The sequence below is a fragment of the Chrysochloris asiatica genome, unplaced genomic scaffold (assembly GCF_000296735.1).
Source record: "Chrysochloris asiatica unplaced genomic scaffold, ChrAsi1.0 scaffold00102, whole genome shotgun sequence".
In the NCBI taxonomy this organism is placed as follows: Eukaryota; Metazoa; Chordata; class Mammalia; order Afrosoricida; family Chrysochloridae; genus Chrysochloris; species Chrysochloris asiatica.
The window spans coordinates 8527214-8543027 of record NW_006408620.1 but is presented as its reverse complement, the minus strand read 5'-3'; the positions used below and the strand labels follow the sequence as shown (position 1 = coordinate 8543027).

The 15814-nt window shown below is 48.6% G+C and overlaps 1 protein-coding gene across 1 annotated transcript in view; it reads left to right on the top strand.

The window, feature by feature from the left end:
* Positions 1-15441, top strand: part of ABAT (4-aminobutyrate aminotransferase) — a 56231-nt gene extending 40790 nt beyond the window's left edge. The window contains exons 8-17 of the mRNA XM_006867250.1: positions 335-415; positions 928-1020; positions 1475-1537; positions 5073-5136; positions 5620-5768; positions 8121-8258; positions 9007-9174; positions 10345-10491; positions 13539-13650; positions 15219-15441. Coding sequence (XP_006867312.1) covers positions 335-415; positions 928-1020; positions 1475-1537; positions 5073-5136; positions 5620-5768; positions 8121-8258; positions 9007-9174; positions 10345-10491; positions 13539-13650; positions 15219-15340 — 1137 coding nt within the window. The 3' untranslated portion in view covers positions 15341-15441. The remainder of the gene's footprint in view (positions 1-334; positions 416-927; positions 1021-1474; positions 1538-5072; positions 5137-5619; positions 5769-8120; positions 8259-9006; positions 9175-10344; positions 10492-13538; positions 13651-15218) is intronic.
* Positions 15442-15814: the final 373 nt, after the last annotated feature.

Sequence of the window (15814 nt, the reverse complement as noted above, 5' to 3'; positions counted from 1 at the left end):
CACCATGAGTCGGTACCCACTCGATGGCACCTAACAACAACAACAAGAAATAATAAAGAAGAAGGAGCTCTGATAGCATAGTGATTATGAGTTGGGCTGCTAACCTCAAGGTCAGCAGTTCAAAACTACCAGCGGTTCCGCAGGAGAAAGATGAGGCGTTCTGCTCCTGTAAAGATTTACAGCCTCGGAAGCCCTGTACAGGGTCGATATGAATCAAAACCAACTCCATGACACATACCCACCAAACCACCATAGTGCAGTGGGCGGTGACCTGGACGGTGTGGGGGGCACTTGGGCCCTGGAAGTCACTCTCTGTCTTCTGGTGTTTTTGCAGAGCTCATTCATCAACAGGCCTGCCCTCGGGATCCTGCCCCCAGAGAACTTCGTGGAACAACTCAAGGAGTCGTTGCTCTCGGTGAGGCCCTTGGGGCCCCAGGCACCCCACTTCTGTGCTGTCTTTCTGTTCTTCTCCAGGGGAGGGAAGGAGTGGATTGAGACCCAAAAGAGTGAAGGCCTTGGCTATACTGCTCCTGCTTTCAGGAAGAGTATTTTAAATGTTCTTTTTGAAGAAGGGATTCCCTGAGTGCAGGAAGAAGAGCTGGGGAAATGACCTCCCCCAGGCCAGGAGCCTGGCCTGTGTTTTGTAACTGTGTCTCTTCTCACTGATTAAAGCAACCCGGAGCCTCCACTGCCCACCCATAAAACATGGGTGTCCAAGAAAAGACCGGCAGTGGTGTTTACGATGCCCAGGGTTGTCTTTGCTCTCCTTCCTGTCCCAAGCTTGACTCCTCCACTCCCAGAAGAGCCTTGAGTCCCCCTTCCAGTCCATTTCCTCCCACCCCTCTAGCTGGAGGCCCAGAACTGGCCAGTGCAGGACCCAGCTCTAGGGAAGGGTCAGAACTCACAGCTCTGTGTCCCTCCTGGTAGGTGGCTCCCAAAGGGATGTCGCAGATCATCACCATGGCCTGCGGTTCCTGCTCCAATGAGAATGCCTTCAAGACTATCTTCATGTGGTACCGGGTGAGGCTTCGGGGCATGCGAGCCCACACACATGCGCGCGCGCACACACACACACACACACACACACACAGGTTCTCACAGCCCCAGCCCAAACACGCTCACCCTGTCCCATTGCTCATTACAAATGGCTAGAGTGTTGGACTTCGGTGACCCTGGTCAGTTTCCAGGGTGTCAGACTGACTGATGTAAAGATGCTTTCCCCCGGTAGAGCATCCACCATCTCCACGGAACTTGGTTATTGCTAATAGGGAATCAGTGCATCGTGTGGACGTATCCGCTGATGTCACTGCAGCCCAGCTGGCCACCCTCTGCCTCAGTGCCTGCATCTAATGATGGGAGGTGCGGTGAGCCCGTGCATTGACTCTTGAGAAAGCGTTGTCGGGAGGAAATGGCGAGTCAGACCTCTTCATTCCCTCAAGCATCTCTAAGTGGCTGTTCTCTCCTGGTTTCTCAGAACAAGGAAAGGGGTCACGCGAGCTTCTCCAAAGAGGAACTCGAGACCTGCATGATCAATCAGGTAAGTGCCCCTGGGCCCTGCTGGCACCGAGCCCACCACAATTCCCCTCCTCCAGTATGAGAGGCCCCTGACCAACCACCCCCCGACCCTTTGTTGATGAGCTGAGGGTCGTCTCCTGAGCAGCTTCACCAGCATCCCAGGACCACTGCCTGGATTTGACAGGTCTAAAGAGACCAGGAAATCCTGGTGTGGCGCTGGGGGCTAATGCGTCAGATTGCAAAGTCCTTTGAACTGCAAGGTCGGTGGTTCAAGCTCACCAGCTGCTCCTTGAAAACCCTATACAAGGTTGCTATGGGTCAGAATCGACTTGACAGCACTTAACAACAACAGCAAGGAGACCAGAGGAGCCCTGGTGGTCCTGTGGGATAAGCACTGGACTCCTAACCACAAGGCCGGCCATTCAAACCCACCAGCTGCTTCATGGGAAAACGATGAAGCTCTCTGCTCCCGTAAAGACCCAGCACTCTGTTGGGTCACTATGAGTCCGAATCGACTCCAGGGCATTCGGCATCCCCGAATGGTACAGCTCATTAAGCACTTGACTACCAACTGGAAGGTTGGAGGTTTGAGACCATCTAGAGATGCCTTAGGAGAGAGGTACTATCTGCTTCTAACAAAGCAGCTATTGCAAATCCTGTGGGCCATAGCTCTACTCTGACACACACAGGGTCACCTCACCAGGAGTCAGAACCCACTAAATAGCAACCGGTTAACGAAGGAGGTTATGAATCTAGAGAGAACTGAGGACGCTCACATAACTGTATGTGCGCACCAGGGCGTTGTCCATCATCCCTCTGACCTGGGTAGGAGCAGTGATGTGAGAGGGACATCCAAGGACGGAGAGCAAGTCATTCAATGTAGGGCTGCAAATGGGGCCCCCGCAGTTCACAGAGGCACCCAAGAAGCCACTGTTGGGGAACCATGATGGGGAACCAAAGAGAAAACCTGATAAATAGGATTCCACTCCCCTGCTTCAAGAGCAGCTACCATTTCCTGGTTTATGTGCAGAGGATGGGGTGGCCATTAAGGTTTAAACTAAAGCTCTTACAGCTTAAAAAAAAAACAAAAGCCACTGAGCTTTTGATGCTGCTGTGTGCAGCCACCGAGTTCTGCAGCAGAAATAGATGCACAGGGTTTACTCTTGGTGTGGAAACATGCATGTTGGAATATCGTGAAAACGAGCAACACCTATCAAAAAAATCCTAGAAAGAATCGGCTAACGCGTTTACGTGGGTTGCCCCTGGGTATTGAGACTAAGGATTTTTTTCTTTATGCTTTCTTAGTGTTTGGCATGTCTCTTTCTAATCCTGCCTCTGAGTGTTAGCATATGTAGTCCATACCTTCCTTCCTGTGTACACAGCCCACTGCTGTGGAATATCCCACTCGCAGTGACCCCTTGTGACGACAGAGAACTGCCCAGTGTTTTTCTAGGCTATCTTTACCAAAGCAGATTGCCAGGTCTTGCTCCCGCAGAGCCCCTAATGGGTTTGAACCGCCAACCTTTCAGTTAGCAGCCAAGTGCTTAACCTCTTAATCACTGTACCACCAGGGCTCCTTCTAGCTGTACAAATCTACATCAATTTAAGCTTTTTCTTTTTTCTTGCCATTTTTTCCCATAAAAATGAATTGTATCCTGCCTCTTTCTCTAATTGTAGGGTTTGTTCTCCCTTGATATCCATGGTATGCTGGTACATCAACATTTTGAAGCGTAACTCCTCATTTTTAATGGCTGCATCCAAATATGTGTAATAATGTGAGTCCTGTTGTGGTGCTGTCGGATAAGCACTGGACTGCTAACCACAAGGTTGGCAGTTCAAACCCACCAGTTGCTCCTCGGGAACCCTAACAGGATCACTATGAGTCAGAACTGACTCTATAGTGCTTAACAACAACAACATATGTAGAGATCACGATGGCTCCATAGGATAAGCACTGGGCTGTGAACTATGAGGTTGGTGGTTTGAGCCCACCAGCCGCACTCTATAAGAGGAATACAACGCTTTCTGCTCCCATAGACTCAAAAAGCTTCAGAAACCCTATGCAGGATCACTATGAGTCAGGACCAACATGTGTATATATACATATATACACACATGAGGGAGCTTCAGACAGTTTGTAGAAAAATCAAATGAAAAGATAATGTAATTTTCCCAATCCTTTTGGAAGCCTTGTCATAGATTACATTTAGAATCTGGAAGCAAAATGAAACAATGCCAAGAAGGAGTTCTGGAATTGGAGGGAGTTTTTCAGCCCTCTCCACAGAGACTAGAAGGAGTCCCGATAGCTCCATGGGTTAAGCATTGGACTGCTAACCTCAAGGTCAACAGCCGCTGAGTTAACATAGGAGACTGTCTGCTCCCGTAAAGATTTACAACCTTAGGAACCCTAGAGGCAACAGTTCTGCTCTGTCCCATAGGGGCGCTGTGAGCTGGATTTGGGGTTTGTCCTCCGGAGACCAGCTGGGGTGGCATGGGTCAGCAACAACACTGGGAGTGGGGCTGTGTCCGTTTCTTGAGGCCAGAAAGAGACTAGGAATCCTGACCCCAAGAGGCAGCTGCCACAGGAGTAGAGGGAGGTGGGGTCCTGTCCTCCCACCCTACCCTCCCCCCCCCCCAAAGACCCAGCTGACCGCTTTGAGCAGTTTGGGCATTTCCAGTGAGGGGCCCAGCAGAATCCTGTGGGGCCCCCTGAGTGCTGGGAGGGCAGTGCAGAGTGTGAGGGGGTTGGAGAACAGGCCAGACAGATGCTGGCAAGGAGGAAAGTAGAGGACTCTATGTATGCTTGCCCAGTCCTTGTGGAGAAAGACCTTTAGCTGCCACTGGAGAAAATGGGCCTATTCTTCACAACTCTGAGAAGCCAGAAGTTCAGATACTGATGTGAAATCTCTTAATTTTTCAATCTAACCTTATTTTTTTTCTTTTTTAATGTGAGCAATTAGTCTATGGACTAGATATTATCTGCAAAGGTCCAGTTTGTAACTTATGCCTGAAAAGAAACTCGTAGGTCTTTTGACCCACCTTAACGTCTCCCTAGAATGTTTTGTGAACGATCTTGGCATTTATCTAGAATGTTCTATGGCCAACCTTGGCATTCTTCTAGAATGTTCTATGACCAACTTCAATGTTCCTCAGGAATTTTCTGTGACCAACCTTGGTATTCCTCTAGAATGTTCAGTGATCGACTTGGGTGTTCATCTAGAATGATCTGTGGCCAACGCTGATATTCTTCTAGGATGTTCTGTGACTGACTTGGGTGTTCATCTAGAATGATCTGTGGCCAACATTGATATTATCCTAGAATGTTCAGTGACCGACTTGGGTGTTCATCTAGAATGTTCTGTGGCCAACATTGATATTCCTCTAGAATGTTCAGTGACCGACTTGGGTGTTCATCTAGAATGTTCTGTGGCCAACATAGATACTCTTCTAGGATGTTTTGTGACCAACTTGAGTGTTCTCTACATTTGTGGAGGCAACAATAGAGTCCCCAGTTCTGACATCTGTGACTGATAATATCCTTTATTTCCTGGTTCTAGGCCCCCGGGTGCCCCGACTACAGCATCCTCTCCTTCATGGGCGCGTTCCATGGGAGGACCATGGGTAAGGAAGGACCAGCATGATCCCAGGGTGGGGGGTGAGAGTAATGTTAGCAACAACAACAGCGGCCTTTTATCTCACACTGGGCGTTTATGCATCTTACCGCCTCGATTCCACACAGCATCTCTGCCGAGTGGGAACGATCCCACTTTGCAGATGTGGAAGCAATGAGGGAATGTCCCAAGATCATCCGATAGCAGAACCAGGATTTGATTTGAACCCTTATCTTGTCCTCAAGCCTGTGCCTCATCATTGATAAATCAGAAATCACACGTGACCACACACACACACACACACACACACACACACACACATTAAGGGTTCCAGGTTTCACTTCAGCTTCGGGATATTGCTTTAACATCTGGGCGGGAGACTCTCGGGCACCAGGCCACCGGCATGTAGCAACTGAAATGCCCGTCTCCTTTTCTAAGACTGCTCACCCCATTCCCTAAGCCGAGCATCCGCCTTTCTGTTTTGTGGACTCAGGTTGCTTGGCGACCACTCACTCCAAAGCTATTCACAAGATTGACATCCCTTCCTTCGACTGGCCCATTGCACCATTCCCACGGCTGAAATACCCACTGGAAGACTTTGTGAAAGAGAACCAACAGGAAGAGGCCCGCTGCCTGGAAGAGGTAACATCGGGTCCCCCCAGTTCTCCCACACCCATAGCCCGGCTCACTAACCTCACCAGCCTAAGACTCAGCCCAGGAGACAAGAACCACACAGAATTTATCTGGGGAGCTGTGTCATCCCCTAAAGGGAAGTAGAGACCGAGAGGCCTCGTGTCACTCTGTCCCCCACTGGGATATACTCCTATGTTGCTGTTGTTGTTGTTAAGTGTCGTGGAGTCAATTCCAACCCATAGTGACCCTGTATAAGGTTTCCGAGGAGCAGCTGGTGAACTTGAACCACCGACCTTGTGGTTCAAGCTGACCTTGCAGTCCAGCACATTAACCCACAGAACCACACCAGGACTCCAATAGGGAGAGATATGGGTTAGCTATCATCTGTCACCCCACTTCTGGTACCAATTTCTGTCTCATTTAAGTGTCTTTTGGGGCAAGTTACAAGGGCTCCAAACTAAGAGAGTTTATTGAAAGAACACATCAATCCTCTTCTGAAGCCGAGGGGTACTTTGAAGGTTGCAGTGGGGGCAGGGGAGAGAGTGCATTGCAGCCCGAGCCCACCACTGCTGTCTGTGGACTCTGACTCAGTGACCCCATCGTCCTGTGTAGAACTGTCCGTAGGGTTTTCGAAGACTGTCAGTCGTCATGACAGCAGGCTCCCTCATTTCTATCCCAGGGAGCTGTTGGTAGGTTCAAACTGTCAACCTTTTAATTAGCAGACAAGCACTTAACACTGTGTCACCCAGACTCCCTGCAACCAGAGCAGCCCCCTTTAATGTGTCCCATATAAGACTCTGGGAGGATTCTGTCGCTGGGAGAAAAAAATGTCTTTAGATTTGGATCTGACCCGAAATAAGGCCACTGGTCTACTTCTTGGGCTCATCATTTTTATTCAATCAATATTTCTTGAGAACCTACTAGGAGTTGAGCAAAGTTCTAGGTGCTAGGTGCGTAGTAGTAAATAACGTTTGGAATCTTAGTGTGGTGCTGTGGGATAAAGTGTCGGTTTGAACCACAAGGTCAGCAGTTCAAGCTCACCAGCCACTCCTTGGAAACCCTATACAGGATTGCTATGGGTCGGAACCAACTCAATGGCACTCAACAACAACAGTAGAAATATCATGAGAACCACATACATAATTAGAGCTTTTCTGGAAATTACATTTTTCAAAAACAAAAGACCAGAAGACCTAGGTGGTGCCCAGCTACTGCTCCTAACTGCTCTAGAAGGTTACAAAGGAAATGAGTAAAATTAATTGTAATAATTTATGGAACTCGGTCTCTCCAGTAGTGTTATTTCAGCATCTCCTTTTATTTTTAAGTTAAAAATACTTCCTGACTTCTTGTTAAGTCTCTGGGGTCCTGTGTGTGTTCTACACTTTGGATACATGGGGTTTGGCGTACCCACCTTCTACATGCTCAGTCACAACCTGGGGCTCGGGACCACTGTATTGGAGAGTGCAGGGTGGGTGAGGTGGAGAGAAGGAATGGAGCAAACAAGAACATAGTCAAGTACTGTAATTTTTGCATATGACACACCCATGCACATAGCACATACAAGGATCTCACACTTGAGAGGGGTGCTCAGTTTGCAAAAACCACATACCGCACGTGTTATTTACATAAAAACATGGCAATGAAAAATGACAACCAATGATCCTAAAGTAAAGACGGCACGTGAGCCCTGGGAATGAGAGGCAGAGACCTGGCCAAACCATGTGACCCAGGCGCTCCATTCTTGAACTGTGTGTAACTATGATGGCACCGCGGTTAAACATGGGGCCACTAACAGAAAGGCTGGTGGTTGGAAGCCATCCTGCGGCTCCAAGGGAGAGAGAGCTGGTGATGGAATCTGCTCCCACAAGGATGCCAGGCTAGAATACCCAACTGCACACTTCTCCTCTGCCACTGAGGCTCCCACTTGGGAGCATCAAACCATCAGTAAACAAAGGATCACCATTTCTGAGCTTTGTCTTTGTAAGACGCCACCCACTGTAGAACAAGCGTTGAAGGAATACATAATAACAGAGAGATGAGAGGCTTCATTCAAGCAGCCACCGCAGCTCGGGATGTTTGTACCCCTGTACTACATTACCTTGTTCCATCCTCTCCACGGCCCCGTTAGGTAGACTCCGCCTGCCTCCCCAGATTACAAGTCAGGAAAGTGACACATCAGACAGCGAGTTATGAGATTGTATCCCCCACAGGGGCCAGCACCAATGCTAGGTAGGACAGGTACCCATCCGCACCTGTGGCTCCTAACGGAAAGTGCACACCAGCAGACTTCCAGTATATTTCAGGGGGTCCGTGGGGGCCGCTGACTCTGCATGCCAATGTCTCCTCTCCCCTGGCACTCAGGTAGAGGATCTGATTGTGAAATACCGGAAGAAGAAGAAGACGGTAGCAGGGATCATTGTGGAGCCCATCCAGTCCGAGGGCGGAGACAACCACGCCTCTGATGACTTCTTCTGGAAGCTGCGAGATATCGCCAGGAAAGTCAGTGGACTTGTGGGGTTGGATCAGGCTGGGGCCCTGGGCTAGCACACTTCTAATTCCCGGTCCTTGTCAACCTCCATCTATACAAAGGGTGTCTGTCTGTCAGTCTCCTGGTAGAGGGTGGAGTGGAGGTGGGCTCGGTGGGGTCTCCCTGAATTCTTATTGCAAAATCAGCCTCCACTCAATGAAGATATTTCTAGAAGGCCTCAGCTCCCACCTTCCCCTTCCTACTCGTCTTTTCCCCACATGTGCTTCGTACTCAGGGGATACACAATGAACAAACATGTGAATATCAGGTATCTATATTCATATGGTTTAACTGACCCGCCAAACCTGTGATGTCACCCACAAGTTGATTTAAAGCACAAATACTAATACTAGTCTGGCCGTAGCAGAACTGACAAACATCAGTCCTGGCCTCACCGTTGGCACACGTTTCCTTAGCATGAGAGGAAGCTGAGTGTGTATCTTGCATTGCTGCTATTCAGCAGAAATTGATGTCCTGGTTTGGGTCCAGCTCAGCAGTCTCAGGGAAACACTCCCGAGTGCTGGTTGGAACTTCCCTGCTTCAGTGTTTGGTTTCATTTTACTTTTATAACTGTAGAACACAGGGTGGGTTGTTCAGAAAGCAGTGAATATTTGGCTGGACTCGGGACTCGGGCCTGGCAGCTTGGTCCATGAGGTGGGTGTGGGTCTCCAGCCTCCATGGGGTGTTAATGTCTCCCTCATCTCTCTTCGGCCCACCCAGCATGGCTGTGCTTTCTTGGTGGATGAAGTTCAGACGGGAGGGGGCTGCACAGGGAAATTCTGGGCCCACGAGCACTGGGGCTTGGATGACCCAGCCGACGTCATGACCTTCAGCAAGAAGATGATGACTGGGGGCTTTTTTCACAAGGAGGAGTTCCGGCCAAATGCTGTGAGTCCGGGACCCTCCCTTCTCTCCTCACCCAGGGCAGAGGGAGGTGGATGAGCATCCCATTCAGACTGCGTGTTCTTTCTGAGAAGCAGGGAACTGAGCCACAGACGTCTCCTAAGACCCAGGTCTTGCCCCTTTATCAGCCAAGGTTATTCGAAGTCTCTCTGAAGGCCAGGAGATGCAGTGACCCACTGTGGTCTCCCCCATCATTTCACTGTATAGACGATAAAATTGTTCCTTCTGTGTATTTTCAGTCCTGACAACATTTGTAATAGAGTGGGTGCTATATTTTATCTACTACTTGACTAATGAGAAATCAAGTACAGCAAGTAAGTGATCCAAGATCATACCAACTGTAAATAACAAAGCCCGGATTTAAACACAGAACCCATAGTGTTAACCACGACACTGTACGTGTACAGACAGACTCTCATATACACACACACAAACACAATCTTCAAGGAGCCAGGATCTACCCTTCCACCATTCCTGAATGTAGCTTCCACCCTCAGAGTTGCCTCAGGGCCCAAGATAGCTACTGGAGCTCCAGCCCTCACATCTCAATTCTAGGCATTTAGGAAGGAAGAAAGGAGAGCTGGACAAAGGAAGAAGACTCCTTCTCTTTAGCAGCCTTCTCAGAAATCCCACGTAACACTTCCATTTACACAGCATCAGCTAGAAGCTGGTCCTATGAACACCTCTTAACTACAGGGAGGCCAAGAAACATCTTTTTTTTGTTTTGCTTTAATTTAAGATTTTTATTTTGGATTGAGTGAAAGTTTACAGGGCATATCATCAGTTTTACATTCAACAAATCATACAACTTGTTTCATTACAATGATTATAATCCCCTCCATGTACCATCAGTTAACAGTATTTCTCTCTATTCACTTTAGCTTTTTAAAAAACAAACAAACAAACAAAAAACACTCAGGCATATATTATAATTTACATCTCCAAAGGGCACATTCTGTAAGTCTGCCTCCTGGCCACCAGCTCTTAGTCCTCCTATGGGGCTGGCAGGGGCCGCAAGAGAGAATCAATGAGGTACAGTGTGTTGCCCACCTAGCCCTCAGTCAGAGCTTCACTCCTGCTGGAGACAGCATGAGGTGGGCCCTTCCGGGTGTGGCTGTGTACAAACCCTTCCTGAAACCCTATAACTCATTCCAGCCTTACCGGATCTTTAACACCTGGCTGGGGGACCCGTCCAAGAACCTACTGCTGGCCGAGGTCATCAACATCATCAAACGGGAAGATCTCTTGAATAATGCAACCCACGCAGGGAAGATCCTGCTCACAGGGCTGCTGGATCTCCAGGTAGCAGCCCCAGCCACCACCCACCCACCCCCACCACTCCTCCAGCCGTCCTTGTTTACCCTTCTCTGCGTCCACGCCCCCAAGGCGAGCACTTGCTGCTCCAGCCATTCTGAGTGGTTCTCCTGCTTTTGACCTCCCAACCTTTCCATCCCTTAATTCCAGACTCCTGGTGTGGTGCTGTAGGATAAGCACTGAACTGTTGACCACAGGGTCTGTGGTGCAAACCCAGCAGCCATGCATTGGAAATCCTAGAGGGCGTAAAGAGTTGGAACCAACTTAACCGCAACATCCCAGTTCCAGCCCCCAGCCCCTATCTCTTTATCTGTGAAAACCAACTTCAAACACCCCTCCTTTGACAAGCCTCCCTAAACACCATTCGTCCCTTGGCCCTTGATGATATGTTCGCTGGTCCCACATCTACCACCTTGTCTTCTCGTTCTATAGCCTGCAAGCCGCATAGACTGTATTTTTATTGTTGTTTGGGTAAAAGTTTACAGAGCACATGAGTGTCCCATTCAACAGTTTCTCACATTTTGTTTTGGTGACATTCGTTACAGTCCCCCTACTCGTCCCGCTTTCTTCTTGGGTCCCCATTTCTATTTGTCCTCTCTCTTTTCTGAGCTCTCTTTTTAGGCAAATGCCCTATGTTGTTGTTGTTGTTGGGTGTCATTGAGTCGGTACCAATCCATAGCAACCTTATGCACAGCAGAATGAAATACTGCCTGATCCTGGGCCAACCTCACCACTGTTGCCATGCTTGAGTCCATCGATGCGGCCACTTGGTCAATCCATCTCATTGGGGGTCTTCCTCTTTTTCTCTGACCCTCCACCTTACCTTACATGATATCCTTTTCCATTGACTGGTCCCTCCTGACAATATGTCCGAAGTATGAGTGACAAAGTTTGACCATCTTGGCCTCCAAGAAGCACTCTGGCTGCACCTCTTCCAAAACGGATCTGTTGGTTCTTTTGGCAGCCCATGGCACTTTCAATATTCTCCAACACCATAACTCAAAGGCATCGATTCTTGCCCTATGGGTCAGTCTTAAATTTCCTACTGGCCATCTTAAAAGGGAAGTCCTAGTGTGGTGCTGTAGGATAAGCACTAGACCACATGGTCAATTTGAACCGCAAGGTCGGCAGTTCAAACCACCAGCCATTCCTCAGAAACCCTACACAGGGTTGCCACAGGCTGAACCCAAGTCGATGGCACTTAACAAAAAGTTAACGTCTTAAAAGTAAAAAAAAAAAAAAAAGATGGAGGTGAAATTAATTTTAAAAGTTTACTTACCCCGCGATAGCCAAGATAATGGAGTCCTTGGGTAACTCTATAGGATAGTCACTGGACCGCAGGGTTGCCCTGAGTTGGAACTGACTCAACTGCACTTCAACAACAACAGCTAAGATACTGTCACTTCAGCATATGTCAGTCATGCAAAAATCATGTTGTTAGGATGGTTAGCTTCAATTTTCAACTCTCGGCAACTCCATGGGACAGAGTAGAACTGTCCCCTGGGGTTTTCTAGGCTGTCATATTTATAGATGTAGATCACCAGGTCTTTCTTCATCCTGCAGAACTGCTGGGTAGGTTTAAACTGCCAACCTTTTGGTGAGCAATCGAGCTCCCTTTTCTTGCGCGAAATCTTCTAAATCCAACGTGTGTGAACGAGTAAAAAATTATCCGCACTCTGTTATATTAAAACACCACAGCTGGTGACAACATTAAGCGTGCACATGAAATGATTCTGTCGAACAGACAAGTGTTAGTGGATTCTGTGGCAAATCATTTGCCAACCAGCCATGGCTCTGCCTGTGAAATACTCCACGACAGACTCGGGTTTCGAAAAGTTTGTGCAAGATGGGTACAGAAAAAACTCACGGAAGAGCTTAAAAAGAAACGTTTGGACATCTGCAAACAAAATTTAGACAAGATACTTGAAGGAAAGTAAAAGTTTCTTTAAAAAATCGTTGCTGGTGACAAGACACAGTTTCATCACTATGAGCCTGAGCGTAAATGGCAGGGTGTAGAATGGAAACATCTTCAATCACTGACCAAGAAAAAGCTCCAAAGTCAACATTCAGCTGGAAAACTGGAACACTATGAAGAAACAGTTCAACAATCAACATTGCTCATTACTCACTGAACAGCTGAGGCCTAAACTTTGGATTCAATGCAGAGGACTACTATCCAAAGACATTGTGATCTTGCATGGCAATGCACGTCCACACACCTCTGCCCACACTGTTGACACTCTGCATACACTTCATTGTGAGGTGTTAAAGCATTCTTCCAAAAGTCCTGACCTTGCTCCATCGGAAAGCAGCCCTGTGAGGATGAAGATTCGCCTCTGATGAAGAAGTGAAGACAGCAGTGCATTTGTGGCTCACAGCTCACTAAAACATTTGTTAATAAGGGAATGCGAAAGCTTGTTGACAGATGGACAAACTGTATTGGAAAGTAAGAAGATTACATTGAAAATTATGCATTTGTCTTTTCTAAAGTTGATTAAAGTAAATTCTGCAGCCAGTGTGTGGATAATCTTGGGCTCACCCTCATCTGTTACTCTTAAGCACATCTCAATCTGGACTGACTGACCAGTCTTCAACAGCCGTGTGTGGCCCACGGCTGCCTCCCCGAACAGCTCAACTCTATCTTATTACTATTTGTCTTTGCCTTGCCCAACACTCGGAGCCCTGGGGGGCATAGTGTGTGAAGATTGGGCTGCTGAGCACAAGGTCAGCAGTGTAAACCCATCCTGGCCACTCTTCCAGAAAAAGATGAAGCTGCCTAGGGAACCCTAAAGAGCAGTTCTAGTTCTCCTCGGTCCTACAGGGTCGTTGTGAGTAGGAACCGACTCGATGACAGTAGGTTGGGTTTGGGGTTTTTGGCTTTAGCCCAACACTCCCCCGCCACACACACAGATGTTATTCCTTAAGTGTGGGGTGAGGACTTTTGGGAGGACAAAGGAAACCATTAGAGGAACTCCCCCATGATGCCTGGCTAGAGCCCAGACAGCAGCTTTGCTCATCCCCTCTCCCCACTATAGGCCCGGTACCCCCAGTTCATCAGCCGCGTGAGAGGGCGAGGTACCTTCTGCTCCTTTGACACTCCCGATGAATCCGTACGGAATAAACTCATTGTAATAGCCAGAAACAAAGGTAAGGGACTGGGAGGGAATGAAATAGAAGGGAGACAGTGGGCTGAAGGAGGATGGAGATTGGCGGGGGTGATGCTGGGCAGGAGGTCTTGTGAGGCTCACCTCCCATTGCCCGTGGCCTAGCTTCTCCTGAGAGCTGTGGGAGCCACTGTGGTCTGAAACGGGGAGTAACATGGTCAGCAGAGACCAGTGCCCAGGCTAGTAGCTAATCTTCTCCCTATGTTTCCTGGAACCCCAGCAGTGGTCCTGAAGGCAGGGAGGAGGTACCCATTTTTTAAATGAGAAAACTGTGCCAAATAACCACTGAGTGTGGCACTGTAGGAGAAGCATTGGAAGCTAACCAGGAGGTCAGTGGTTCAAAGCCACCAGCCGCTCCTTGGAAACCCTGTACAGCAGGGTTTCTGCCAAAACTTATAACGTCATTCTCAGGACACACAAAATTATCAACTTAAAAATGATCCTACTGCATTTGGTCAAAGATTTCATTAACTCATCCCTAGGCACTACCGGATAATGAGCTGGACTTCACAGTCACTTTGAACCATGAGGTTGGCAGTTCAAACTCAGCCAGCCACTCCTCAGAAACCCTGTGCCGGCTCGCTGACTCCACGGCACTTAACAGTAACAATAACTTGTTGGTTGGAACTGTGGTTGCCTTGGCAGGGCCAGACCAAAGGATTTCACAAGCCTTGTATGGCCCACGGGCCGGACACTCCCTATCCCTGCTTTTCAGGGTCGCTATGAGTCAGAACCGACTCAACAGCACTGCACAACAACCGCTAAGATAATTCCTGGTGTGGCATTGTAGGATAACCTCTAGACCGGTAACCAGAAGGTTGGCACTTCAAAGCCACCAGCCACACCTTGGGAGCCCTATACAGTGTCACTGTGCTTCAGAATCAACTCAATGGTACTTAGCAACTAAGATTGAGCCCTGGTGTGGTGCTGTAGGGTACACACTAAACTGTTAACCACCTGGCACTTAATAACAATGACTAAGACAAGGCACCTCAGTTGTGCTGCCCTTAAGCGGTGGCTCTGACCCTTATCCAAACTTACGAGATTTTTTTGTTTATAAATTTTGCTTCCATACCACATCAAGAGTTTCTGGAAGGCAAGAACTCATCTCAGGATTCCTCTGTCAGCAGATCTAGTTCAGGGGCAGTAGAATGGACTTCAAGGAATGTAGGGAGGTGGGAAAGTTGATAGGCAGGTAGGAAGATAGACAAGTAACGAGGGAGGTAGAGAGGTGTGTAGGTAGGGAAGTAGACAAGTAACTAGGGAGGTGGATAGGTGTGTAGATAGGTAAGTAGGTAGGAAGGTAGACAGATAACTAGGGAGGTAAAGAGGTGTCTAGATAACTAAGTAGGTAGGTAGGTGGGTAGGACGGAGGAGGGAGGGAGGGGAGGAAGGAAAAAGGGATGAGGGGATAAAGGATGAGGTGAATGACAGGCTGGGAGGACAGATGGGTGGATGGGAAAGGACCCACAGAAGGCTATATGGATGGAGGGTAGGACCCCATGAACGCACACCCCTAGCTCCTAAGCCACCTCCTACTTTATCTTCCAGGTGTGGTGTTGGGGGGCTGTGGCGACAAGTCCATCCGTTTCCGGCCCACCATGGTCTTCAGGGATCACCATGCGCACCTGTTCCTCAACATTTTCAGTGACATCTTAGCCAACTTCAAGTAAAGAAGCCATTCTCATCCCCTCTGGGAAAGCCTCAATCTCAACACTTGTCCAATTGATTAGTTTGCCTAATTCATGTTTTCACTAAAAGGATCAGAGGTGAACGCATAGACCGGAAGGGTTGTTCGTGGGGAGGGGAGGAGGTGAAGGGAAGGGTGGGTCTGGCTTTAGCCCTCCTCCCTGCAGAGCCAATGGTGCACGTTGGTTCAGTCTGGAAATTCTGCTTGAGCCCTGGACAGTGTCTTCCAGGAGGGCTCTGGGGGCCCTGTCCATATTTCTGCCCACCTTTGATCAACAATTCCTTTGGAAGCCTCTGGGACTGGTGGCCGGGACTGTTAGGTTTGGGTCTGTATCAAGTGCCACATTCTGGGATGGAGGCTGCTGGCTTCCCCTATGCAAACAATCATGTTCTCATTGTCGCCCCTGCTCCTGGAGCTCTGAGTACAACCCACCTACTATTGAGAAAGAACAGGACAG